General features: G+C 43.9%; 1 protein-coding gene across 5 annotated transcripts in view; it reads left to right on the top strand.

Annotated features, from left to right (window-relative positions):
- The first annotated feature begins 6,567 nt into the window (after positions 1–6,567).
- Positions 6,568–27,367, top strand: part of THADA (THADA armadillo repeat containing) — an 828,919-nt gene continuing 808,119 nt past the window's right edge. For 3 of the 5 annotated variants that reach the window (XR_003855359.1, XM_029593323.1, XM_029593324.1), the window contains exons 1-3: positions 6,568–6,909; positions 7,379–7,480; positions 19,426–19,520. Coding sequence is in view for 4 of the 5 variants with exons in the window: in XM_029593323.1 (XP_029449183.1) it covers positions 7,405–7,480; positions 19,426–19,520 (171 nt within the window). In the remaining variant the exon portion in view is untranslated. The other 2 variants (XM_029593321.1, XM_029593322.1) reach the window with 2 other exon arrangements.

Below are 27,367 nucleotides of genomic sequence, written 5' to 3'. Positions count from 1 at the left end.
TTTTGCAACAGAGCTAGGGCAAGGAAATGGGCACATTTATGAAGGTCCCAATGACTAACCATGTATAATTTTGCCTTGTTAAGTGGTAATAGTTTACAGGCATTATGAGGCTGTTTTTGGGAGAGGAGGTTCCAAGTTGTTATGCCATTGTAATACCACCATGCTCCTGTGGTGCAGGGGTAGGCAATGCTAGTTCTCAACTGCCATAACCCTGTCGGGCTTTAAAGATATCTACACTGAACAGTCACGATTTGCATTTGCATGCGCCATCTCCATTACATGCAAACAGATCTTGTACATATTCACTGTGGATATTCTGAAAACCTGACCAGCTTGCTATGGCTGCTCTGGAGACTTGCATACAGAAATGTAAATATTTCAGAGAAGCACTTAAGTAAGCAAGCCTAGGTTAAAATGTTACCTGAATTATTACTGTTAGAGGGCAAATATTAATTTTGTTTTCAGTCTTTTTACTTCATTCGAGATGCAATTAGAAGTCTTGCTACTAGTATAAAGGTTTAATAAAAATTATGTACTGTAAAAAGGTGTCTTGCTATGATTCACACGTATGTAAAGAAATACAAGCTGAGATGCATCTGAACATTACTGAGGTATCTCTTATTGATGGCAATTGCTGGATTTTCAGACCAAGTCTGTCTCTTTCTCCCTTCCCCCACTCAGAGTATAGAAGTTGTAGAAAATGGTATAGTTACAGACCTCTGCTAATCAGAGGGACCTCTGCTAATCAGAGGGAAATACCAATCATCTAACCTTCAGGCCAATACAGAACGGTGCGCTCAGGTGCGATATTAAGTCAGAGGCCCCAAAAATAAAAAAAAAATAAAAATAAAATCTGCCCGCGGGTTGAAAACGGACGCTCAATTTTGCTGGCGTCCGTTTTCTGAACCCATGGCTGTCAGTGGGTTTGACAACCGATGCCGGTAAAATTAAGCGTCGGCTGTCAAACCCACTGACAGCTGCCGCTTCTGCCAATAAGGAGGCACTTAGGGACGCGCTAGTATTCCTAGTGCCTTCTTATTAGTGCGGGCCCTCATTTGAATACTGAATCGCACGCCTACTTTACTGTATCGGCCTGTTTGAAAGCTAGAGATAAGGGAACAAGGAGGTAATATCTTGCTTTAAGAAAAGGTCTTACGAGTTAGAACCAGACTTTTCTCATTATGGCACTGATGTAATAAAGTGTGCTAAGCTGTGTGTACATCAGTGTGTGGTTTGGCTCATGTTTGTAGAACTTTACTCCAGATATATCAAGGAGGTTTGCACACAAAAAATGCATGCACAGTTTAGCGCCCCTCCATGTGCAAATCTCATTTTAATCAATTTACTACTACTCCCCAGAGCAAAGAGAAGCATAGGCTTAACTCATGTTTTGTTAATGCTGGAAATGTAACCATCAGAGGTGGAGTAAAGTTAGAGACTAACAGTCTATGGGGCTGAACCTGGCGTTCGTAGTGCCAGGGTCCTATACTCAGGATTTGTGCACATTAAACATGATTTATGCATGTTTTCTGCACACAATCTGAGATCAAACTTTATGCTCCGAACTCAATCTTTGAGAACACAAACTATGGTATATGCTCTCATCACTTGTTTTATGCACGCAAAACCTGTCTGTTTGCAGAAACCATGGTTTTTGCAAAATGAATCATGTTTCCTAAGCATAAACCATGGTTTATGTACTATTCTTTTTTTACACACATTTTTTCTGTTTAACTCCCAGTGCATTTGCATTCTATTAGCTTACTGCGTCAGGATTAACTTTTTTTTTTTATTTTAGCAAGTGTTAAGAAAATATATGCTAAATACACATTTTTAACTTCTGTTTTATTGCATTGGGCTCTGTGACATGGGAAGAAACAAATGGGGCTACAGACACAGATGTAACAATTTCCATATGTTAAAGGTAGAGTAGGCAAATGGTCAGGAAAAATATTGGAATAATGTTTTGATTTATGCATGATTTGTATTCATTACATGGCACTACAATTCTGAAATGATTAGGAAAATGATAAGGAAAGTCTTTTAGCTGAGAAATCCATTCTTCTAAACTGGAGATCAACAGAACCCCCTTCTTTCATGCAAGGGAGGAACGCCTTTCACCATTATCTACATTATGGAAAAGAATGCTAACGAAGAAAAAGCCATACCAAATATCAAGAAAAGCCTATCTCCAGTCCTTGCCATGCTGTGATAGTTGCTAATATGGAGGGTTCTTCATTTTTAGTTTCTATTTTATTTCTTCTGGAAATATGTCAGTTTTTACATCACTAGAAAAATAAGACTCAGCATTTTTCCAGGTAAACTTGTTGCTCTTGTTGTAAAAAAAAACAAAAAAAAACCACCCCAAAACAAACACACCACTGAAATTCCCAGGAAAAATAAAACCTGAAAACAAAAAGTTCCTACTGACATGGTAGAACCTATGTTTAGGGGGTCATATTCCATGTATGCTGTTGACTGACAATGCATAGCAGATTCAGGTGTATTGTGTTCAATAAAAAGTTGTTAGTTTGGTAATGACCTACAAAGGGACAACAGTTAATTTATTGATAAAAGGCTGGTATACTCTTGTTTTATCTAATTCATTGATTTGATTCTAGTTGTCAAAATGTTCCTCTTGTGATAACAGTCTAGAAATCAAAGCATGCTCATGGGGTGGGAGAGGAAAAAAAAATACCAAAAATTAACATAGCTTGCTCTATTAAGTCAAACACACACAGAATATCAATTTACCCTACAATATCTTTTCAGTCCCAAACTTTCCCAGCAAAGCAATACTTACAAATCCTCTTCAGTCACCAGCAAAATCTTCTTCTGCTCTCCGTACTCCCTCAGGAGCTGCTAGAGCAGCATTAGAATTGCTGGATGGAACTGAAACAGCCTGAAGCAGAGCTGCTTGAACAACTAGGGCCAGAGTCGCTGGTGCAGAAACTGGATTCACCAATGGAGGAACTGGAGCTGCTGGAACAGACTAGCAAGGGACCAAGCTGCCTGAGCTGGAGTCACTGGTGCAGGAAATGGACTTGGAATGTGACAAGCACCACACATTTCTGCAGTTTCCATATTTTTCAGAAAGCATTCCACAATCCCAACTTAGTCCAACAAATTCAGTGAATAAGTGGCTGCTTTTACAGAACTACTCATATTTGGCTAAGGGTACTGGCAAACCACACTACCAGTAGCAGCGTTACTCTTAAAGCAGATATCATAGGTCCATTCTCCTGGTTTCCTACTAAACAAATCCAAAGCTAGAGCTCCCAGTAGCAGAAGAATTGTTACTATTTTGACAATTCTTTTGTAGTTACATAACTCTGACATGACAGACATGGCTAAAGTCAAGAAAAATCAAGCTTTATGGGGTCTATTTGGCCAGAAAGTGATACGACAGCATAGTCAACTGGAGGTGTGACCCCAAAGCCAAGTGCAAACAGCAAAAGACTGGCAGGTTCTAAATGGAGCAGGGGCAGGGCATCTTCTGTCCGTGATGGCCAACTTCCTCTTGGATTGAGCCCTCAGGTGCTAGCAAGTCAGCAGGACTTGGACAGAAATAAGGAAAACACACCCCACACTAAGAATGTGGAACTTGGAGACATGAAAGTGCCTAAAGAAGCAGGGCAGGGCCATTGCAGGAAAACCTGGCCACACAAAGCAATCCAAGACTGAACAGGAACACAAAACATAGGACAGAGTTTAGGATCAAGCTCTAGCAAAGTATAGACTAAGTCTGAAATTAACTGTCTAAATAGGAACAAAATGGCTACCAACAGGTAGTATGGGCCATTTTAGGAGGACTAAAATACTGTAAGAGGCCCACTGAGGTAGGAGGCAAGAAATGCCCAAAAGGGCCTAAACACTATATCACCAAGTAGCCCACTCTGAATTAATGATTAATACCCTTTTCAGTAGATGTCATCTTATGTATGAAGCAGTATCTTCATACTCCCACTAATCTATCTATAACTGTCCTTCAAAAACTTGTTATTTTCCTTCAAAACTCCAGTTTTTTAGTTTAATCTCTTTATTCAGCCAGTACCCTTATTGTTCTGCCTTCCAAATGCATGGTTGTATTTCCAGAGGCCCATAGACCTTTTATAATTCTGAAAAAAAGCTGAACACCATCATGCATCTGCTTATTTTAAAGGAGAGTTCAGCAAATAAATCTACCTTCACTGACAGGGCCCAAGCTCTGAGAGGTTCAGTGACTATCTAGCAAGCTTCAGTGCATAGGTGTAGCTTGCCTGCATTGTTTTGGAGGGACAACAGGTAGGGAAGGTAATATTGGTGGGGGAGAGGCAAAGGGCTCCAATTCAGTAACAGTACCTGGAGCAGCACTGATCATCATCTATGCTTTTGTGCCTCTGGACTCAAAGCCACAATGGTATATTAGAGCTTCACATTCCCCTAGCAACCAGAGGCCAACAGCCCATCAGTTACAAAGATGTGGTCATTCCATCATAATGAGCATAAGAACCAAGCATTAGTTCACCCAAGACCCACTGTTCAAAGCAGCTCCCAATCCTGTTTTCACAGAATCTTTTACGCCCCAGTCCAAAACCTCAGGCCATCCATCACTGACCAGCCTCAGGTGCCACTGTAATGAGATATGTGGTAAAACTGTGCACTAAATTCAACACAGTACCAGAATGTAATCCATTTAGAAGTGTCAAAAAGTGGAATATAAACCAAATAAACATTTTTTTAACCTGTGCAATAAAAAAGGTCACTCCCAGTGCAGTAAACAACTAGCAAGCAAACCCATTAAAATGTGCATGCAGCCTTTTGTATAGGCTGAGCATATGTTTTAACTGGGGGGTGGGGTAGTGAAGGAAGGGGAGGAGCTTTTATGCATAAATAAGCACAAATCACATTTTGTGAGCACAGAAGTCTTTTATATGCACAAACATGATTTGTCCTTGTTTGTATGCATAAGTTACGAGGCAGAGAGGACAAAGCTGAGCCTGGGAGAGGCATGAGATGTGGCTCCAAAAACCATAGGGACCCAACCATGGCAGTGGCCCCTAGCTACCCGAGCCCACATAGCAGCAGCAAGGTCGGCTCCCAGCAGATCCCTCTACCCAGGGAAGGAGCAAGATCAGGCATACATGCAGTATCCAGCATGTGCCACCTGCTCTACAATCAGGTACACAGGGACAGATAGCCATCATTTTAATAATACTGAAACAAAAGTAAAATTTATGTTCATAAATTAGCTTTTATACTCTTAAATCCAGAGCGTAGGTCCCCAGCACCATGAACTCCTTATGTGCCCCACAGACTAATACTAGCTTTGGCAACTTTACTCCCACCCCTGACCAGGCATAACATTTCCAGCCTAAAGAGAATATGAGTTAAGCCTCCACAGCCTTCAACATTACGGGTAATACCATTACGTTTATATCAGAGGGTACCAACATGTACATACATTGTTGAGCACATATTCCGACCGATGCAGAAAGGTTCAACCGAATGCACCTTTCTGCACACTCTTCAATGCATATTTTCTGTAGGCAAAACTTGCTGCTAATGCAGAATGGAGTCTTGCATGCAAAAAATGCATGTTTCTCAACAGGTGTACTGCTTAGCACGCTCACATGGAAATCCCATTTAAATCAGACAATTAAGCATTAATCTCTCCCATGCAGAGATGAAACTGCATCTGGCCAGCATACCTTTTTAGCACTGGAAATTTAACTCTTAGAGCTGGAGTTAAGTTTCCATTGCTATAAAAAATTAACAAATCTTAATTTTTTTAAACTCTAAGTGCCAGCAGCCCCCACCACTTACTACATAAGTACAGATTTATTCAGGTAACTGGTGTCAGATAAATTACTTATCTAATTAAGTAGTAGCGACCCGCAGGCCGCAGCAGAAAGACTGATAAATCAGTACTTATAGGTCTATCTAGCAACTACTTCCTTCTGCCAGCTAGATTGATAAATCAGTATTTATCTGGGTAAGTGGCGGCTGCTGCTATTTAGCCGATCAAGGATGCTGCCCCCCCCCCTTCTTAAAACTTGCATTCCACCTATGCTGCATACACATAATTTTACAGTTTGTACGCATTTAACTCCCGACGCATTAGCATATCAGCGTACTGTATCGGGAGTTAAAAAAAAATCTTGGCATTAAAAACGTGCATTAAAGCTAAGATTATTGTAGCGGGCTTGGTTTTTGGTTCAAAGTTCTTTGCTTCGTCGGAAGTAAAGTTTGCGCACAACTTTTGTAGATCAGCCTCTCTGCCCCCTTCCCTCCCCAACAGCTTTTAGGAAGCACGAGGTACACATTCGCACCATTCATTGCACTGTATAATCAAGAAATAAAAATAACATCAGCAATATAGTTATACACGTCTTACTACTCTTGTCAGTTCGCCTGAACCCAACATTGTTTCAAAACACAAACTTTGTTCGCTCTCTATAGTCTAGAGAAAAACTGCGTTACGCTGTATCTGAGACCAGACGAACAGCGAATAACAAGGCGCATGCGCGACATTATTAGCCATCTGGGAACCGGAAGCACTTGTAGGATTACGTTGTCGATTGCTCCTCGCCGGCCGGCGGTCTATGACGTTTCAGTGTTGATGCGCATGCACAGGGCTCCACCCCCTCTCCGCCTTGCCCCCATGCTGTCGGCCAGAGCTGAATGTAGCAAAGAGTTGTGATTCTTTCGCGGTGAAAAGGCTGATGTAGAAAAAAAAGCCTATAAATTTAAAAAGGTGCCCAATTTGGTGGGCAAACCGCCTACTTGGTAACACTGCTATTAACACAGGTCTATTTCTGCGATGGTTCGGCTATGCGGGGAGATGGGGAGAGAGTGTTAAGAAAGAAGGGGTGAGGAAACCTCTGGTTATCTTCCCTGGGCTCCTTGCACCACAGGGAGGCACACAAGGTAAGGCCCTAAACGCCGGTACCTTATCTGTCAAAAGCTTACACGCTGGCATGATTACATCTCGTGCGGTCAGCCGGTTTGACTGATCTTGCTTTGATTATTTGATGGCAGTATGTGGGGGGGGATCCGCTCACAAAAGCCTGCCCTGAGCCCGGTGAGGGATGAAAGTGGCCCTGGTTGTAAATTAAAACTCATGATGAAGGCCAGTTTTGATTGAGCTGGGCGACAACCCCCCTTTTAATTATTAGAAATGTTCTGCAAAAGAATATAAAAAGCGGAGGCTCATGAACAATAAGGGAAAGCTTAAAAGAAGTGCAATTGAAGCCTAATTTACATCTCAAGCTATAGAAGCTGATCTTTGCTGGGGATTCAAGACCTGCTCAGAGGTTAGGGTCTACCCTTTTAAGTCAAAAGCAGTTGTTTTTATCAAAGTTCTACATGCAGTGCTAAAATGAAATATTATCTTTAGTGCAGAGATTTCAGTATTTTGCAACAATGGTCTTAAAGAAGAAAAAGGAAATTCAGGTTGATGCGTTAGTTCTCGATGGCCCTATTCTTGAAGAACTTCTGCGTGAGTATATTTATTGGTTTCCCTTATGCCTTCTTTTGGACTGTTATCTGTTTGTGTATTATATTTTATTAGGTACTGTGAAGCAGGGAATGCATTTAGGCAGGGCTTAATTTGTAGATAAAAAGGTAGTGGAACTGTGGAATGGGAGGAGGATGGTGGAGCAGGGCCTGTTGTGACCACTGTGAATGGCTGGGGCTGAACTGTCTCTCTTTCTCACTCTTTTCCTCTTTTTCCTAGTGATCCTATCCCTAGCAGTGCTCAAACCCCAGCTATTTTTTACTTGATGAGCAATGGTGGGTGATGGATGGCTGAAAGATCACTGGTGTAAGGAGGAGGATAGAGAGAATGGGCCCTTTCTTTCCACTGTCATTGTACTCTGCCCCGAGGATTCTTGTCCTCTATTTACCAGTCTCTCCATGATTCCCCCCCCCCCCAGTGGTCCTAAGAACTCCCGTGTGCCACCCCTCCCCCCCCCTCCTCCAGCAGCTCTCCTCTCTCCTTAGCCAGTAAGACACAGGCTTTTTCTTCGAGCCAGAACCAGCTGGCTCTCTTAGGGGATGAGAGCAGATTGGAGTATTCCACCCATTCTCAGCCTCCTTGGACTGGGACAGGGGTCTAGAATTTAAATGTATGGCCTGCTCTGTGCCTTCTCAGGGAGGATGGAAGGGAGCAGCACTGATTTCTTTTCTCATTCAGCACTTCTTCACTCTTTCCTGATCCTTTGGTCGCCTTACTCACAAACTGCTGCCCAGCTTTGATCATCTCATTTACATCCTGCAGCATCTTTGATCACCTCACTCATTCTTTCCTTCTCTCCTCAACATAACCCACAGCCACTCTCTTTTACCCTCTAACATTCCCTCACTAACTTGCCCTGTCTTCCAATCCCCTCTCTTTGTCTTGCCTCCCTCTACATCTCCCTCACTCATTCTTGTTCATCCCTCCACCGTTACTCTTCTTTTCCTCTCTTTGATCATTAACTGTCACCTCCCTCACATCCTGTCACTCTCTTGCCCCTTCCCGCTCCCCTAGTTTGGTTATGAGGGGCAGAGGTGATGGGGCCCAAGATGCCAGCGTGATTGACAGCAGTGGAATGAGTAAACTAACACACCAGTAGATGCAGAAGCAGAGAGGCAGACAGGCATTCACCCTGTGTATTTTCAGTATTGGTGATTCTCCCTCACAGTTTCCTCAATTGTGCTGGGAAATTGCATAAAATCAAGGCCATGTGGCTGCCCTCATCTCAGGGTAAGCAGCTCCAACACTTTCTGCTCTGCTTCCTCCAGTCTGGAGGACCAGAATTGATTCATTCCTCTACTGGCTCTGCTCTTTTTCTGTGGGGGAATAAGAACTGATTTAATTGCTGGCTCCACTCTGCTTCATTGGGTCCCAGAAAAAAGGTAGCAGAATGCTGTTCTGGGTCATTCCAGCAGAAGTCAAGGGTATACAGTGGAGTGCTTCAAGAATCTGTACTAGGACCCGTGCTTTTCAGTATATTTATAAATAATCTGGAAAGTGAGGTAGTCAAATTTGCAGATGATACAAAATTATTCAGAGTAGTTAAATCACAAGCAGATTGTGATAAATTGCAGGAGGACCTTGTGAGACTAGAAACTTGGGCATCCAAATGGCAGATGAAATTTAATCTGGATAAGTGCAAGGTGATGCATATAGGGAAAAATAATACATGCTGTAATTACACAATGTTAGGTTCCATATTAGGAGCTACCACCCAGGAAAGAGATCTAAGCATGATAGTGGATAATACTTTGAAATCGTCAGCTTAGTGAGCTGTGGCAGCCAAAAAAGCAAACAGAATGTTAGGAATTATTAGGAAGGGAATAATGAATAAAACAGAGGAAGTCATAATGCCTCTGTATTGCTCCATGGTGAGGCCACACCTTGAGTACTCTGTACATTTCTGGTCGCCGCATCTCAAGAAAGATATAGTTGCGATGGAGAAGGTACAGAGAAGGGCAACCAAAATGATAGAGGGGATGGAACAGCTCCCCTATGAGGAAAGGCTAAAGAGGTTAGGACTTTTCAGCTTGGAGAGGAGACGGCTGAGGGGGGATATGATAGAGGTGTTTACAATCATGAGAGGTCTAGAATGGGTAAATGTGAATCTATTATTTACTCTTTTGGACAATAGAAGGACTAGGGGGCACTCCATGAAATTAGCATGTAGCACATTTAAAACTAATCGGAGAACATTCTTTTTCACTCAACGTACAATTAAATTCTGGAATTTGTTGCCAGGGGATGTGGTTAGTTAGTTAGTGTAGCTGGGTTTAAAAAAGGTTGGATAAGTTATTGGAGGAGAAGTCCATTACCTGCTATTAATCAAGTTGACTTAGAAAATAGCCACTGCTGTTTCTAGCAACAGTAACATGGAATAGACTTAGGTTTTGGGATCTTGCCAGGTACTTGTAGCCTGGATTGGCCACTGTTGGAAACAGGATGTTGGGCTTGATGGACCCTTGGTCTGACCCAGCATGGCAATTTCTTATGTTCTTATGTTTTTAGGTAGCAGACACAAAAAGGGTTTGAATAATTTTAGCACAAGTTTGAAACTTGTGATCAGGTCAGGATTGAAGTCTTGACAATTGGCACTGCTGTTCACAAGTCTCAAATTTGTTCTGATTCAACTTCTTTTTGGGGGCAATGCAAAAACGTGCACACAGCACAGTGCAGTTTAACCCTCAATTTTGCAAACATTTTTAATGCACTAATTCTAATGCCAATGCAGCAGGGAGGTTTGCGCATATTGTGTGTTTTAGTGCTCTTGCATGGAAATTCCATGCTAATGATGATGATAAATATTCTGCACAGAAAGCATTTTTCATGCAGATGAATCTTAATTTATGCATGTAAAATGTGATTTCTTCACATAAACTATGTTTTCTGCACATAAACTTGTTTTTCTGTGCCTTAAGCCTTTTCTGTGCACACTTTTTCTGGTTTGTGTGCATTAGCATATCATTTGCTTGATGCATCAGCAATTAAACATTAACTTGTGCACTAGGAAACTGCACTGAATTTCAGTGCCCAGTATTAACATTCATCTTTGTGCATCGTCCCCTTTGAGTCTGTTCTTTTCTCTGCAGTGTTTGCTTCAGGATTGCACACTCCCCTCATATTCCCTACAGAACAGGAGGTGGGGAAGGGTTTGGATTAGGGAGCAGAGTGGCTGTTCTCTGTCTGCTTCCAAGTTTCCAATCTTCCCTCTTATTCTCTGCTGGCTGCTTGGATGGGAAGTCCTTGGAACTCTGAAAGTTTTCCGAATTTGGATGCGGCAGTGCCAATAGTATCCAAGAGGACAACCATTCTGGTGACAGGAGCAACGGTGCTGCAGAGCGTCCAGGATCAGAAGTTGGAAGTCCTTTTGAGGAGACTGTTTGAGGTCTCGGCCTTGTGTCTTTGGGCTGCTATGTTTGCTAGCTGAATGCGCAGACAACTGGATTTGAAGCAGGTATAACCTGGGGCAGATATCCTTATGTTTTGGTGCAGCTGTCAGCCTGAAATATGGTTTCCACTATGGTGGCTCAGAGGCTCTTGCGGATTTGTGGTTTTGAATGCAGCTTGGTAATCTCTCCTTCAAGATCAACCTGGCGGATGGGTAATCTTCCTTTAAGGGGAAGCGGCTGTTTGGTGTAGACCTGGAACAGCTGTTGTAAACCTTAAAGGATTTCAAGGGGAATAGATTACCAGAGGACTAGGAGGCTGTCAAGCAGACTTTTCTGCCACAGGTCCAGATTAGAGAAGTGTGGTGGTGTTAGGTCTGGCAGGTTGGCCTCGGGTGTGAGGCAAAAGGAGTTTTTAGGTGGGCAGCAGTCCTTTCGAGGTTACCAATTTCATGACCTTCCCTTGGGTTGGCGACAGTGCCGCATACGTTCACAAAGGCCATGGTGATAGTGATGGCGGCTCTCAGGAAGGAAGGTATCCTGGTGCACCCTTACCTGGACGATTGGCTAGTATGGGCGAATTCGGAAGTGGAGTGCTGGCAGAAGTGGAGTGCTGGCATTCGGTCCAGTGGGCCCTGTAATTTCTGGATTCGTTGGACTGGGTGATGAATCTGGCAAAGAGTCATTTGAATCTGGCCCAGCATTGGAACATCTTGGGGCGTGCTCAGATACCCAGTTAGGGAAGGTGTTTCTGACTATGGAGAGGGTAATCAAGTTGCAGAGTCAGATCCTTCGACTGCTGCATCTGTTGATTCCCAGGGTCTGGGATTATTTGCAGGTCCTGGGTTTCATGGCTTCTACTCTGGAATTGGTTCCATGGGCCTTTGCTCACAATCATCCTTTGTAGAGGGCTCTGCTTTTTCAATTATTGCCTTGCCCTGAGTCTTGTTTTTGCAAAGTTAAGGGGAAAATCAATGATAGTTAAACTCTGTTCACTCAGTAGAAACCTGCAAAGGAGAGGAAGCAGGATGTCTGCCTGAGCTCTGGAGCATTTTTCCCTGCCTGTTTTATGTCCCGCTCGGCGGCAGTGAGTTTCCTTTGACTCGCATGGGAGTCCGGAACGGTGCTGCATTAGAGCAGCGCAGGAAGTAGAACATATTTGGCGGCGGCAGCGGCTGCGGAACTTGTCAGCTTAGGCAGAAGGCTGCGATTCTTTCCACATTTGTAGGACTGAATGGGAGGGAAAGATGTAGAATGCAATTTCTGCTGTTTTGGGGGAAGCCACATCGGTGGGAGTTGCTGCGTGGCTGTTCCCACCGAGATGTTTGTGTCAGAGCGGTAATAGCAGCCATGTTTATTGAATGGGAGAGAGACAAACCCTTTTCTGTCCCACAGTGCACAGATCGAAATTGCCCTTCTATATATGGTGGCTGTAATTTTTAGAGTTGCAGCGCCTTATCACCAGGTATTGAGCTGACCTTGGAGTTATGCAAGCTTAACTGTTAGCAAGCATTGGGTAAAGAAACAGGCTTCAGTCCCAAGATCTACTCCTGGAGTTCTAGAGCTCAGGAGGTAGATCTGTGGGGAAAAGGATGTTAATGGTTGTTTTTTTTACCCCTAAGTCACTGGTCTGGTGGTGACCACGCAGGGCCGGCGGAAGCACTAGGCGAACTAGGCGATCGCCTAGGGCGCTGAGCATTAGGGGGCGCCGAGCCGCTGATGGCCAATGGCCGCCGGTGGACGTCATCCCAATGGCGGCTGAGCGGTGAACTACTGCTGTGCTGTGTGCCGGATACACACAGCAAGAAGATCGGCAGGACCGTGGTACAGTCGCGTCTAAACTTGCTGGTGCTCCTCCTCCTCCTTCCTGCCCGCGCGGCCCCGGAAGAAAAATGTTGCCGGGGCCGCGCGGGCAGGAAAGAGGAGGAGCATCAGCCAATGCAGGAACTTCTCCTCCTTCCTGCCCGCGCGGCCCCGGAAGAAAAATGTTGCCGGGGCCGCGCGGGCAGGAAAGAGGAGGAGCATCAGCCGCGTGCAGAAGAGGATCAGCGTGGCTCGAGAAGACCGGGGCCGCTGCAGAGCCCATCCTGCAGTGGCCCGTGAAGAGGAGGCCCAGAGGTGAGAGAGAGACTGAGGGTTTGTACAGTGTGTATGTGTGCGTGTATGAGATGAGTTGAGAGACTGTGTGTGTGGGTGTGAGTGAAGACCTGAATGTTTGCAGAGACAGCATGGGAGAGCCTCTGTGTGTGTGAGAGACAGCATGTGATAGTGAGAGCCTGTGCTTGAGCAAGACAGCATGTGGGAGTGAGAGTTAGACAGGATGTGCAAGAGAGAGACTGTGTATAAATAATTGTATGAGGGACAGCATGTGAGAATGCCTGTGTATGTGAGAGAGAGAAAGCATGTGAGAATGAGAACCTGACTGTGTGTTTGAGGGAAGCAGACAGATGGAGAGAAAAGAAATATGTTATAAAAGGAATTGGCAAAAAAATAAGAAAGGGAAGGTGGAAAAAAAAAGCCTGTGACCAACCGATTAGAAAACTAAGATCAGACAGCAAATGTAAAAAGAAATAAATTACTTTTTACTGATTGGAACATGTAATCTTTGGGAATGTGCAAGAGTAGCACTTTCTCTATGCGGATCTCACAATGTACGAGATCAGCATGGAGAAAGTGGAAGCCCATGGGGCCTGCACAGAGGAGGCAGCAGAATGGGCTTCAGTGCCAATAGCAGCAATCAGCGCCTCCCCAATAGCCATACAGCAGCAGTGACAGTGGCAGCAGAGGGATGAGAGAGGCTCTGAGGTTGCTGGCAAAAGAAAGAGAGGGGGTCTCTGCCTTTAGTGTGTGCATGTGTATGAATGGGAGTCTGCCTGGCGGTGTATGTGTGTGAATGCATGGGTGCCTGCCTGAGGGTGTGTCTGTGTATGAGAATGTATGGGTGTCTTCCTGGGGTTTGTATGTGTGAGAATATGTGCCTGCCTGTTTGTGGTGTATGTGTGTGTGTGAGAATAAATTGGTGCCTGCCTGGGGGTCTGTGTGTGTGAGAATGAATGTGTGCATGCCTGGGGGATGGAGAGGGAATGGTGTGAAAATGAATGGGAGCCTGCCTGGGGTTCAGTGTGAGAATGACTAGGAGCTTGCCTGTGTGTGTGTGTCTGTGTGAGAACGAGTGGGAGCTTGCCTGGGAGTGTGTGTTTGTGTGTATGTGAGGGAGCCAGTGAGAGCATGAGTGTGTATGAGAAAATCCAGGGGAGTAAGAGTGAGTGTGTGTGAGTGGGGGGGGGGGGGGGGAAGAGAGTGTCTTACACCCTGAGAGTGTGTCAGTGTCTGTGAGAGCGAGAGGTTATGGTTGGGTATAAGAGCATGAATGTGTATGTATGTGACAGTGTATGTGTGAGAGAGAATGGACATGTGAGTATGTGTGAGAGAGAGAGGATAACCTCCTAATCCTCGACAATATCAGGGTGACTGGAAATCAAGAGCTCCCATGTATGGACAGCAGGGGCTTTTTAAAATCCTTATTAGTTTTAATTATTGTGTGTTATTTGATATATGTACTGTTTTGAAATATTTTATTGGTGTTTGGGAAATTGTAAAAAATGTATATGATTTTAATTAATAGAAATTCTATTTATCAGTAGTTTTAAAATATTTTATTAGTATGGTTTTACTATTATAACTGATGCTTTGTTTCTTGATTTTATTTGTTTTATGAGGAATGGTTGTTCTGTTTTTCCATTGCTAATACACAGAGTCTGGCTTCTTGGGGTTTCCATTTCAGTTTTTTCTAATTTGTGCTCCTTTATTTTGTATTCTGTATTTGGTGAAGGTCTGTCTCTGCTCTGTGTGTGTGACCATGATGAGAGATTCTGCTAGCATAGGGATCTATAGCAATTGGGTTTGTTTTGTTTCCTCAGTAGGTGGTGTATTGGTATTCTAGGACCCAGTGTAATATTTATCCTTGCTTATTCACAGGTAGGGTTATTGTTGTTTGAGTCCTTGGTGTTATTACTGTTATGTTATGATGGGATTGCAGTATAGATTTTGGGTGTCTCTTTTGCGGTGCTTTATGTTAGTTCACAATGTGTCTGACAGTGGAAGGTGTTTGTGCTGCTGTTACTGTGAGGTGACACCAGAATTTGAAAATATCTTTTAGTATGATGAGCTGTAAGGGAAACATCCAAGCTCCATTGTTTGGGGGAATTTCAGTGGATGCACAGAGATACAGAACTGGAGGTGCAGGATTTGTATTGACATTCTGTCCCTTCCTATATATTCCAGACTTCACTCTCATAATCCATATAGAATTAGTTGAATGAGGCTATCAAATAATTTTATAGTAGTTTTACTAGAAGTGTGAAACTGGCCAGCTTTTTAAAATAATGCAGAGGACCCTTTGGACTTTTTTTAACAACACTTTTTTTTATAACCAATTTTAAAGCAGGATCCATGCTATAGAGGTGGGTGTGATGAAGAAATGTCATTTTGGCTCCCCCCCCCCCACCCAAAACAAATTCTTCTGTCTAGAGATGCCACTGATTTTCTGTGGCACACAAATGCATTGGCCCCTGGGCGCTGGAGACCCTTGGTGCGCCACTGGGTGCGAGCCATATGGGGCCGCAAGTGGTGGCAAAGAGGAGTGGAGATTTGGCGGGCCGCAAGCAGTGCCCAATCTGCTCGCGACCCAGAAAACCCCAGTCAGCGGGCGTGATTGAGAATGAGGTAGGAGTCGGGGCCGAGACCGGGGGGGGGGGGGCGCAAGGAAGAAGGCTCGCCTAGGGCGCCAAATCCCCTTGCACCGGCCCTGTGACCACGCATGCCAGCCTCTCTGGTTGGGGGGTGATTTGTCAAGGAAAATCGCACAGGGTCAGTTGTTGTCAGAGGAGGTGACCTGGTCCAGGGCAGTGTGCAAAGCCTGGTTGGCATTTCACCCGCTCATTCAGACCAAGTCAGTGCGAGCGTCTCTCCCAGATATGTGCACACACTCATTTTTGGGGTCAAGGCTTTGGGGGCCCCTCCCCCAGATATGTACCTCGCAATCTGTTTGATCTGATAAATTCCTGATAGAAAAGGTGGACCATTTCACAGTGGTCTGTATCCCAGGAAGAGTTGTTTTGAATTTAGACAAATGAGAGAGAGCTTCATAATTTGTTTGCTCATACAGAAAGACTAACTGATGGAATGCATACCTAGCTGGCCCTGAGAAGCAAATAATCTATTTAAGGGCAATTAAAATTATAGATGTACCACAGAATCCTAGACAATTTGACTAGACCTTATGTTGGTGAACTGAAAATCCAAGTTTAAAATTTGGGATTCATGACTTTGGGCGGTAATTTTTGAATAAGTTTTGACATTTGTGCAGTTCACCTTTACAGAGATGACAGAGCTGAAATCAAAACTTTGGTTTTAATGCTGTTATCTAAATGAGGAGCACCTTATTTTATGATGTACACTTGGGGCATGCATTACTGGACCAGAGCAACCTGATTTAGGGAGCTTATCCTTTGGACTAAGAAGTACCTGTATGTGGAAAAACTAACAACCTAAACTTAAGGTGTGCAAAATATGTAGCATTCCATCACCCTTATTAGCCATTTTGTTTGACTGTGCTCTGCATGTCAGCTGATGGGGCCAGTTAGCATGAAATTTCACGCTCCAAAGATCCTCTCCTCTCTCTGACGATGTGCCAGAAGGAGGAGAACTGCTTACCTGCTTTTGCTATCCCGGGGGCTTTCGCAGGTTGACTCATACATGTGCGCCTGAGGAGGGGGAGGAAAGCATCAGGGTAATCTGCACGGAGCAGCAGTGGCAGTACTTTGAAAGGTTGATGAATGACACGAGGGAAGGGGGACTGATGTGAGGTCAGGTTTTTGTATGGGAATTTATATACACATCTACCCAAAGCAGACAAATTGTGGGTCATATTGGTCTTTATTTGCTTGTCCTTTAATATGTTGTTATGTAAGTGACTGGCCTTCCAGCCCACTGATTTGGAGGAATTTGGCTTCCAGACCAGGGATGAGGCACTTCCTCTGTAGAGAGTGGTGGGTTTACATTCTTATTTTCCTTGGGGGCCGATGTAAGACAGTGTACGCCAAAAATGGTGCAAAACTTTTGCGCTGATTTTTAATAACTTGCATGTTAAAACGGCCCTGCTCGATGCTATAAACCAGGGGTCGGGAACCCATGGCTTGCGAGCCAGATATGGCTCTTTTGAGGGCTGCATCTGGCTCGCAGACAAGTGTCGCCATACTTCGCGGTTCCCCGCTGACCCAGCTGCTCCCCGGTCCTCCGCCGCCCGGGCTTAAAATGCTGTCAGCCCGGGCGGAACGCGGCAGGACAGCTGGAGTCAGCGGCACCGGCGTGCTCTCTCTTCGCCCCCCCGCGGCCCGGAAGAGGAAGTGGAGAGCATCGGGTGCCTGCGCGGGAAGAAGAGACCACACTAGCGTGGTCTCTTCTTCCGCGCAGGCACCCGATGCTCACCACGTCCTCTTCCGGGCCGTGGGGGGGAGGAGAAGAGAGCACGCCGACTGGAGTCATCCGGGTGCCTGCGCGGGAGTCATCGGGTGTCAGCCGGGTGTCAGCGCTGGAGTCATCGGGTGCCTGCGCGGGTCTTCCCGCGCAGGCACGCCGATGCTCTCTTCTTCCCGCGGCCCGGAAGAGGAAGTGGAGAGCATCGGGTGCCTGCGCGGGAAGACCCGCGCAGGCACGCTAGTGTCCGGGAAGAAGACTGCAGCGCGGCTCGGAGGAAAATGAAAATCTTCAACCGCGGCCGATGGGACTCCGCCTTCGCCTCCGCGAGGGCTGAAAATGAAGGAGGTTAGCGTTGGGAGGTGGCTGCTGCTGCCGCGAGTTCCCGGGGGGGGGGGGGAAGGGGGAGAGAGAGAGTGAATGAATGAGCGAGCAAGCATGTGTGTTTGAGATCCTGTGTGTGTGAGTGAGAGATTGCATGTATGTGGATGATTGAGAGCCTGTATATGTGAAAGAGAGTATGTCTGTGATTGAGATCCTGCCTGTGAGAGAGAGAGCATGAATGTAAGTTTACCATTGGGAACCTGTATGTGTAAGTTTGTAATTGAAAACCTGTTTGTTTGAAAGAGTATGTGTGTATGATTGAGATCCTTTGTGTGTGAGAGAGATCATGTGTATGTATGATTAAGAGCCTGTGTGTATAAGTAAGAGAGAGATCATGTGTGTCTGTGTCTGATTGACAGCTGGTTTAGGTGATGGAGCATGTGAGTATGTGATTGAGAGCCTGTGTTTAAATGAGGGAGAGAGACCATGTGTGTCTGTGTGATTGAGAGCTGATTTAGGTGAGGGAGCATGTGAGTATGTGATTGAGAGCCTGTGTTTAAATGAGAGAGAGAGACCATGTGTGTATGTGTGTGATTGAGAGCTGATTTAGGTGAGGGAGCATGTGAGTATGTGATTGAGAGCCTGTGTGTAAATGAGAGAAAGAGAGGACATGTTTGTAAGCATGTGAATGAGAGTCTGTGTGTGAGAGAAAAAGACAGCATGTATTTATGTGATTGAAAGCCTGTGTGTGTGTAAGCGTGAAAAGATAGACAGCATGTGTGTAAATGTGTAATTAAGAGCCTATATAAGTGAGAGAGAAAAAACATTTGTATATGTGAGTGATTGAGAGCATGTGTGTATAGGTGTGTCATTGAGAGCCAGTGTGAGAGAGAGCGCTGGTATGTGACTGAGAGAGGAGAAAGTTCCAAGCAAACCACCCCACCTCCTGCTAATTCAGAACAATCTCAGGACACCTGGATATCAAATGTTCCCAGGTATGCAGAGCAAAAAAATTTTTGTATCCTTATTATTTTTCATTACTGGATCTTTGTGTCTGCTATTTTGAAATATTTTGTTGGTATCTGGAAATGTTTTATATGAGTTTTTAATTATTGGATATTCCACTCATCAGCTGTTTCGAAATATGTTCTTTTTGTTAGTACAGTTTTACTGCTGATGATTTTATATTTCTTGATTTGTTTTATAAGGATGTGTGATGTTTCTTTTTTCCTTTGTTACACTGCATACAGAGACTCTGGCTTGTTGCAGTTTCCAATTCAGTTTTTGTCTGCATGCTTCTTGTTATGCGTTTTGGTCTCTTTATTCTATGTTAGGCGAGGGACAGCACGTGATTCAGGTGAGGTTTTCTGCTGGCGTGTAGTTTCTGTGTAGGACTCTATAGCAGCCTGACTTGGTCCGTTTTCCTAATAGGAGATGTATTGGTGTCTTAAGGCCTGGTGTAATATTTTCAGAGACTTATTGTACTTTAAAAGTGTGATCTTACATAAAATGCACACATTTACTTGTATTTAGTTTTAAACATATTGTATGGCTCTCATGGAATTACATTTTAAAATATGTGGCGTTTATGGCTCTCTCAGCCAAAAAGGTTCCTGACCCCTGCTATAAACTAAAATCTGGACTTCTGACGTTGTTGGCATTTATTTTGTTTACTTCCTATTTGGAAAGTTTATGGAAGTAAAAATTGTCTTCTAAATTTTTGCTTTGAATTGTACTTAGTGTTTGCAGATGCTGAGGGGCAAAATGCGGCTTCCTTGCTGTTGCACTGTGTGCAGCTAACAGATGGAGTTCAACAAATAAACTGCATCAAACAGGTAAGAGTTAAAATGTATTAGTCCTGTTCTATTTCTGGCACTATATATATTTTTTTTTAATCTTTATTCAAATTCATTACAAGTGAATAATCTATTACAGAAAAAAGAAGCTACAAGATGATTATAACACAGAAGAAAAAAACCAATAACTAAGAAAATTGTACTAATCTTAGGCATGCTTTGTGGGGAGAACCAAGACACATAACAAATGAAATTTAAAGCAAACAATAAGAAACAAAATAGCATAATGGCAAATTAGTGAAAGTGATTATATCAGACTTCAAAAGATCTTGCTCAGCCTAAAAATCATCATTTGGATGACTGGTCGAGGTCTTGAGAGGGCACAGAAGAAAACATATAACTCCATGAAGTTTAATTAAAGATTTACATGGATACCTAAGGAAAAGAAAGATCACCTTCTTGGCTTCATTAGGAGGAAATACTTCTTTCTCTTCTGAGTTTCTTTGGATAAATCTGAATACAAAAATTCATAAAGAGGGGTATCCTTTGCCTTAAAAAAACACCTTTTCATTAACAAATCCCTATCAGGGTCTAATGTTCACATAATAATCATAGTGAATATTGCCACTTGGCCTGATCGAGAGCACTATAATTTCCAAACTATCCAGAGATCTGAGCAGGTTGACCCCGAAGCTCAACCTTACTCTTTGTATATGATGGAAGATAAAAGGCCTTGGAGAGAGGTGGAATAGACTCAGGTGGGATTTTTAAAACCATAATAGCATATCCTTTAAACATTTCCAAGTTGAAACCAGTAGTATTTTAGGAAAATTTAAAAATTGTAAATTACGCCTCAATGCATTTTCCAAAGCCTCCAACTTGCTGTGAAACACATCTGTGTGGTTTTTCAACAATTTTATGAGCAATTGTATTCAACTGAAGTTGGAAATACTGAGTTTCAAATTCAGTTTATGGATAGTTTAAAGCTTCCACAGTTATCACAATCTCGGATAGAGAAACTGAATATGTTTTTCTCCACAGAAGGGACTTGTTTTGTTGTTTACTATTTACCTCAGTTTAGATCATTAGGCCCTGATGGGTTGAATGCAGATTTCTATAAAGGCTTGAGATCTCAGATTTTAGAACCATTGTGCTGTCTTTTTACGGAAATAATCGATTTAAGATAAATGCCAGTAACCCTAAGGGGGCAAGTGATCACGATATTGTCTAAATTAGGTTGAGATATAACGAATCTGGGCACATACAAGCTGATTTTCCTGTTTTCCTTCGCTGCGGAATGATTGTGTTATGGTCCTCCTGAGTGGCTAAGTGTTCCAGGGATTACTGTTAAGTGTTAATCCAGTCCCTAGATTAGTGTTCATACATTCTTTGCCTGAGTTCAGTGTTTCCTGTTGGTCGATTACTGAAATGGTTATCTGTTATTAATCAAGTTTTAGTTAGTCTGCCCACAATTGGCTTTTGAAGAGAATACTGGCAGGCTAATGTCACTGCAGGAGTGTGTATACAGTGACATCAGTTTGCTCCATCTCCATCTCCTGGTAGAGGTGCAAAATTCACTTGTCTTGAATCCATCTGTCTGGATTAAGGAAATTATCAGGCAAGTAGTAATCCTGTTACACCAGTCTAGACTAGTGGGATATCTCCACTACTAGCAGATGGAGATAGAGAACACACCCTTTTTCAGCGACATTTTCACTTGATATGTAGGCTGGTGCTATACCAGCAGTGATCATTACTTCACTGCCTTCAGCAGATGGTGGACATATGCTTGACTGTTGCAGTAGAATTTTAAAGTTCCCGGCCTTCAGGCCTGGTCTCTGTTTGTGCTTTCATCCAAGGCAACAGCCTATGTGTGGTTTTCCCTGATAAAAACAGAATTTTGGCTCTGTTCCCTCAGAGACGGATGCCTATATCATAGCTCCCAGGGTTCCCTTCGGGGCCTGAATGAACAGGGCCTGGAAAGCGGCTTCCAGGATTCCCTTTGAGGCCTTGTTGATTCAGGCCTGGATTCTGATTCCTGAATTCATTTATGGGCCTGGTTGAGCAAAGGCCTGGTCTGTGACTCTCAAGTTTCCTTGTGGGCCTGGTTGAGCAGCATCAGGTAATTGACTCCCAGGCTGCCTTTGCTGGTTGAACAGGGTCTGGCCGGTGGCCCAGGACCGTGAGGGCAGAACATAAATACATAAGAAATTGCCATACTGGGTCAGACCAAGGGTCCATCAAGCCCAGCATCCTGTTTCCAACAATGGGCAATCGAAGCTACAAGTACCTGGCAAGTACCCAAACACTGAGTAGATCCCATGCTACTTGCTAACTTCATGGAGTGCCCCCTAGTCCTTCTGTTATCTGAAAGAGTAAATAACCGATTAACATTTATCCGTTCGAGACCGATCATGATTTTAAACAATTCTATCATATCTCCCCTCCGCCGTCTCCAAGCTGAACAGCCCTAACCTATTTGGTGTCCCCTCACAGGGGAGCTGTTCCATCCCCTTTATCATTTTGGTCGCCCTTCTCTGTACCTTCTCCATTGCAATTGTATCTTTTTTGAGATGCGGCGACCAGGATTTTACACAGCACTCAAGGTGCGGTCTCACCATGGAGCGATACAGAGGCATTATGACATTTTCTGTTTTAGGAAGGGAATTGTGACTAATAATTTCTAACATTCTGTTTGCTTTTTTGACTGCTGCAGCACATTGAGCCGATGATTTCAGTGTATTCACTATGACACCTAGATCTTTTTCCTGGATCTTTAGCTGAGACTGGTTGAGATTGAAGAGACCTGGTAGGGGAGGCCTTTGGCAGGTCCCCCCTACTTGATGCTGCTCGGTGTGGGTCCTCCTCCCACCCTTTTCCTACTTCCTTTAAGTTCTGTCTGAAGTTAGCATGTGGCACATTTAAAACTAATCGGAGAAAGTTATTTTTCACTCAACGCACAATTAAACTCTGGAATTTGTTGCCAGAGGATGTGGTTAGTGCAGTTACAGGCCGATACAGTACAGTGCGCTCCGGTGGAGCGCACTGTTAACCCGTGATTGGACGCGTGTTTTTGACGCGCTAGCTTTACCCCTTATTCAATAAGGGGTAATAGCGCGTTGAAAACGTGCGTCCAACCCCCCCGAACCTAATAGTGCCCGCAACATGCAAATGCATGTTGATGGCCCTATTAGGTATTCCTGCGCGATTCAGAAAGCAAAATGTGCAGCCAAGCCGCACATTTTACTTTTAGAAATTAGCGCCTACCCATAGGTAGGTGTTAATTTCTCCGGGCACCGGGAAAGTGCACAGAAAAGCAGTAAAAACTGCTTTTCTGTGCACCCTCCGACTTAATATCATGGCGATATTAAATCAGAGATCCTGAAAGTTAAAAAAAAAGGTTTAAAAACAAAAAAACATTTTGAAATCTGCTCGCGGGTTGAAAACTGGACGCTCAATTTTGCCGGCATCCGGTTTCTGAACCCGTGGCTGTCAGCGGGTTTGAGAACTGACGCTGGCAAAATTGAGTGTCGGCTGTCAAACCCTCTGACAGCCGGTGCTCCTGTCCAAAAAGAGGCGCTAGTGTCCCTAGTGCCTCTTTTTGCCGCGGGCCCTCGTTTGAATACAGAATCGCAAGCACAGGAGAGCGGGCGTTTGCCCACTCTCCCGCGACTTTTACTGTATCAGCCGTTAGTGTAGCTGTGTTTAAAAAAAGGATTGGATACGTTTTTGGAGGAGAAGTCCATTACCTGCTATTAATTAAGTTGACTTAGAAAATAGCCACTGCTATTACTAGCAATGGTAACATAGAATAGACTTAGTTTTTGGGTACTTGCCAGGTTCTTATGGCCTGGATTGGCCTCTGTTGGAAACAGGATGCTGGGCTTGATGGACCCTTGGTCTGACCCAGTATGGCATGTTCTTCTGTTCTTATTTCCCCCTAGCGCTTTGATTTAATTCACTTACCTCTGGACTGACTGGGTTAGGCCGCAGCAGTAAAGTTGCTTTCATAAATAATAAATAAATAGTAGAGCCAGCTACAGTTCTTCAGCGGCTGTTGCAACACAGTTTACAGAGCCACAAGGAAGGGATGGTCTTCTTTCTGGAGACCCTCTGAGCAGGTATAAGTATTCACTGTTGTGGCAGGATCCGCAGCCGTTTGAACTCGGCCTGTCCTTATAGAGTCAAACGCCTCTGGCTTTTTCCCTCCCAGAGGTATGTTTGGATGGGAGCCTCTGCAGTTGTGGAAACAACCAGCCCTTGGGGCGGGGGGATCTCCACAGCCTGATGGGAGCATTTTTTGTGGCAGGCTCTGTGGCTATTCAAAGAGCTGTAACTTTTAATTATTTCTCCCCTGTGTGGGAAAAGCCACAAGACAGAGGGAAATTAACAGCTCTGCTATCTTGGTAGAATGTACTGGCAGTGCCAGCCATCAGTTTGGGGTATCCCATGTGGCCACATATTTGCACAAGTACTGAATACAAGTTAGAGGCCCTCAGGACCAAGTGGGCGACTACAAGCAGAGAAGCTCTATTATGTATACATGTGCACAGGTGGTAACGAGTCCATGCTTTCAGCACAGCGCTCATTTTCAGATGGCATCAAGTTAAAGGCATTATGAAGGTGTTTAAACCATGCACATAGGGCTTGTTTTACACTTGCATTCCTGGTGTGCTTGTGGGAAAGTGGTCAGGTCCCAAGTAAAACGTACCTCTTAGTCCTCCCTCAGACTCTGAGTTCCAGTCCTTCTCTCTCCGGGCTCTTAAAACATTTCCACATTGTGTGGGGAAAAAAAAGCTGCTAGTTCCTGAGTGTTGGAGTCCAGTGGGCCTCTTCTTCCCTTTCCTTAGGGACCTTTGTGTATTCATGGATGTAGCGCCCTTCTGGCCTAGGCTGGCTAGTGAATGAACATTGGGCTCCTAAGAGACCTTCTTCACTGGACTTTCTTGTAACATAGTACTGACGGCAGAAAAGGACCAAATGGTCTATCCATTCTGCTCAGCAAGCTTCTTATGGTAGTAACTTCTGCTCCATGCAGGTTGTCCTCAAATTATTGTTAAGGGTAGTAACTGGCGTTTCATGCAGATTACCTTCATGTTTCTCTTAAGGATAGTAACTGCTGCTTCATGCAGTTATTCCCAAGCCTTATGATAACCATAAAAATTTACTGCTAGCAACATTTTTATTTGGTAATGAGCCTTCTTGAAAATTCAGACAGTGCTTCTTGATGTGCTTTGTTTATGGACTTGGCTGTATAAGCACTTCTGCGCTTTTTCCCTTATGTATGGGTATCAGTACCCCAGACTTTAAAAGTCATGGCCTGGAATGGTTGTCGTCTTCTGAATCCAATTCCCCCCCCTTAGACCTGATTTTCCAAGGGACTATCCCCTCTGGGTTGCTGATCATGGTGGAGGATAGTCCCTTGGTAAACCAGAAATAAGGAGAGTTTGTATCTGAAGTGAGCTTCTCCTTCCTCAGGTTTTTTTGGAAAGACTTGTTCCTGCTTGTCCTTTGGGTTGATGCCATAGTATTGGTCATGGACTGCAAACAGGGCAGCAGGTTCAATGTTTGAGGCCTTTCTAGTGTTACTATTTGGACAAGTCTAGGAGGGCTGAGTCCTAGAGATTCACAGACTCTCAGAGGATAGTGTCTTCTGGCCTCAGGATTGTTTGAAGCCTTATTGGCCTCGAGAATGTCACAAGAATAAACCTGTGGAGGGGATACTCTGTCCAGATATCAATCAGCCCAGTCATAGGGAATGAAAACAAACATTGTTGATACAGGGATCTCTCCAGATACTCATCTGGCCCATGGATGGATGGCGGATTCCTCCTTTGAACCTTAGGTTTTTTCATGCTTTTAAAGTTTTATTTGTTTATCACATTCTGTGGTGCCCGATGCCTCTTTATCTCAGTATGGCCTATAGTGACATCAGTTGGGATTTTTTTTCATTAAAAATTGTCATGATTTTGTTTGTGATTTTTCCAAGATATAATAGAAGATTACCAGCGGCTTCACGAAGTGTGCATGCTGCAATCACATGATGTTATACTACTGACTTTCCTGTTGACTGTATGCCGTGCCTTGGAGTGGATCATGACGTTCATGGTTGTATCACCTGTCAAATGTTGTCTCAAGGGGTATTAAGGCTCTGAAGCTTCAAAATCTGACCTTCCTGTGTCAACATTAGAGACTGAGGCATTAATGGATCTAGGACACTTACAGTCTGTCTTGTCTTCTGGTGATGCCAGCATTAGTGGAGCATTGCTGTTTCTCAGGATCCAGCATTAGTGAAAAGCACAGGAGTAGGAAGCCTCTTGTTTCACCTACTCGATGCATGCAGAGAGTTTGGCTGCATTGATACTGGCATTGGAGTCCAGCAATGTAACACATCAGGTGGAGGTTACTAAGCACTGGCATTATTCTCCATCGATGTGCGATGCCAGGAACATGGAGTTACTGGTTGCTGTATGTCCTGCTAAGCTGCCTCTTTTTGAGGAAAGTACCACGCAGTGTTATGTCAGAGCCATCAATACATTCCCCTGGTGATTCAGGAAGACCTGTCTCTTCCTACTGGTTCTCATGCAGTTTTGGCATCACCAGCTTTTGAAGAAGAATTGAATAGAAGAATCCGTGAGGCACTCAAGTCCCTTGGATTTTCTGGCGTGTCTTAGCTGCTTCTGACATCTAGAAAGGATTCCACAGGAAGATCATATAATTTCAAATGGAAGAGGTTTGCCATCTTGTGTGAGGGAAAGGCCCTAGATTCTTTCTCCTTTCCACACACAATCTGCTTGAATACCTTCTATAGTGGTTATCAAAAGTGTATATTCCCTTAAACATTTTTCACATTTTTTTGTCAATTTATCAGACTTGCATGCTTTAAAAGGAGATTTTTTTTCCTGCTTATCAACACACTATTCCCCACACCTTTCAGGGCCAAAAATGTTTTATTGGGGAACAAGGCATATTTGATCCAAAAAATGAAACAGAAATCCAGCAATTGAATAAGGTTCCACTCCCCTGAATCAATACTTGGCGGAAGCATTTCCAGCTAGGAGTCTGTTGTGATATATCTCAACCAACTATGTGCATCTAGATTTCTCAATATGAGACAATTCCTCTTTACAAAACTGTTTAAGCTCAGTAAAATTCCTTGGGGAGCATTGTTGGACCGCAATCTTCAATTCATGCCACATATTTTAGATTGGGTTGGGGATCTGACTGGGCTACTCCAGGACATTTACCTTTTTATTCCTTAGCCACGGCAATGTAGCTTTGGATGTGTGCTTTGGGTTATTGTCATGCTGAAAGGTGAACTTCCATCCCAGTTTTAACTTTCTTGCATAGGGAAGCAGGTTTTCTTCAAGGACTTTCCAAATACGTTTCTCCATTCGTTGTTCCTTCTATCCTGACAAGCGCCCCAGTTCCTGCCAATGAGAATCATCCCTCATAATGTGATGCCACCACCATGCTTCATAGTAGGGATGGTGTTTTCTGGGTGGATGGACTGTCTTGGGTTTGCCCCAAATGTAACCCTTTTCATTCAAGCCAAAAAGTATCCCCTGAATGTTCCTTTGCATATTTCAAACAGGATTCATGGTGGGGCTTTCTTGTGTTTATTGAAAATAAACTTACCATTCCCAGTAATGGCTTCCTTCTTGCTACTCTGCCATACAGGCTGATTTACGGAGTGGTTGGGATATTCTCATGTGCACACTTAGACCAGTCGTAGCCATGGAAACCTGTTGCTTTTTCAAAATTGCCATCAGCTTCTTTGTTGCCTCCCTGATCTGTTGTTTTCTTGATCAGTCATCCAATTTGGAGGGATGGCCTGATCTAGATAGGGTCTTGGTGGTGTCTGTCACATTCTACTTTTTAATTGT

The sequence above is a fragment of the Rhinatrema bivittatum genome, chromosome 3 (genome assembly GCF_901001135.1).
Source record: "Rhinatrema bivittatum chromosome 3, aRhiBiv1.1, whole genome shotgun sequence".
Taxonomy (NCBI): Eukaryota; Metazoa; Chordata; class Amphibia; order Gymnophiona; family Rhinatrematidae; genus Rhinatrema; species Rhinatrema bivittatum.
The sequence above is the reverse complement of the archived record's forward strand: the minus strand, read 5'-3'. Positions and strand labels throughout refer to the sequence as shown.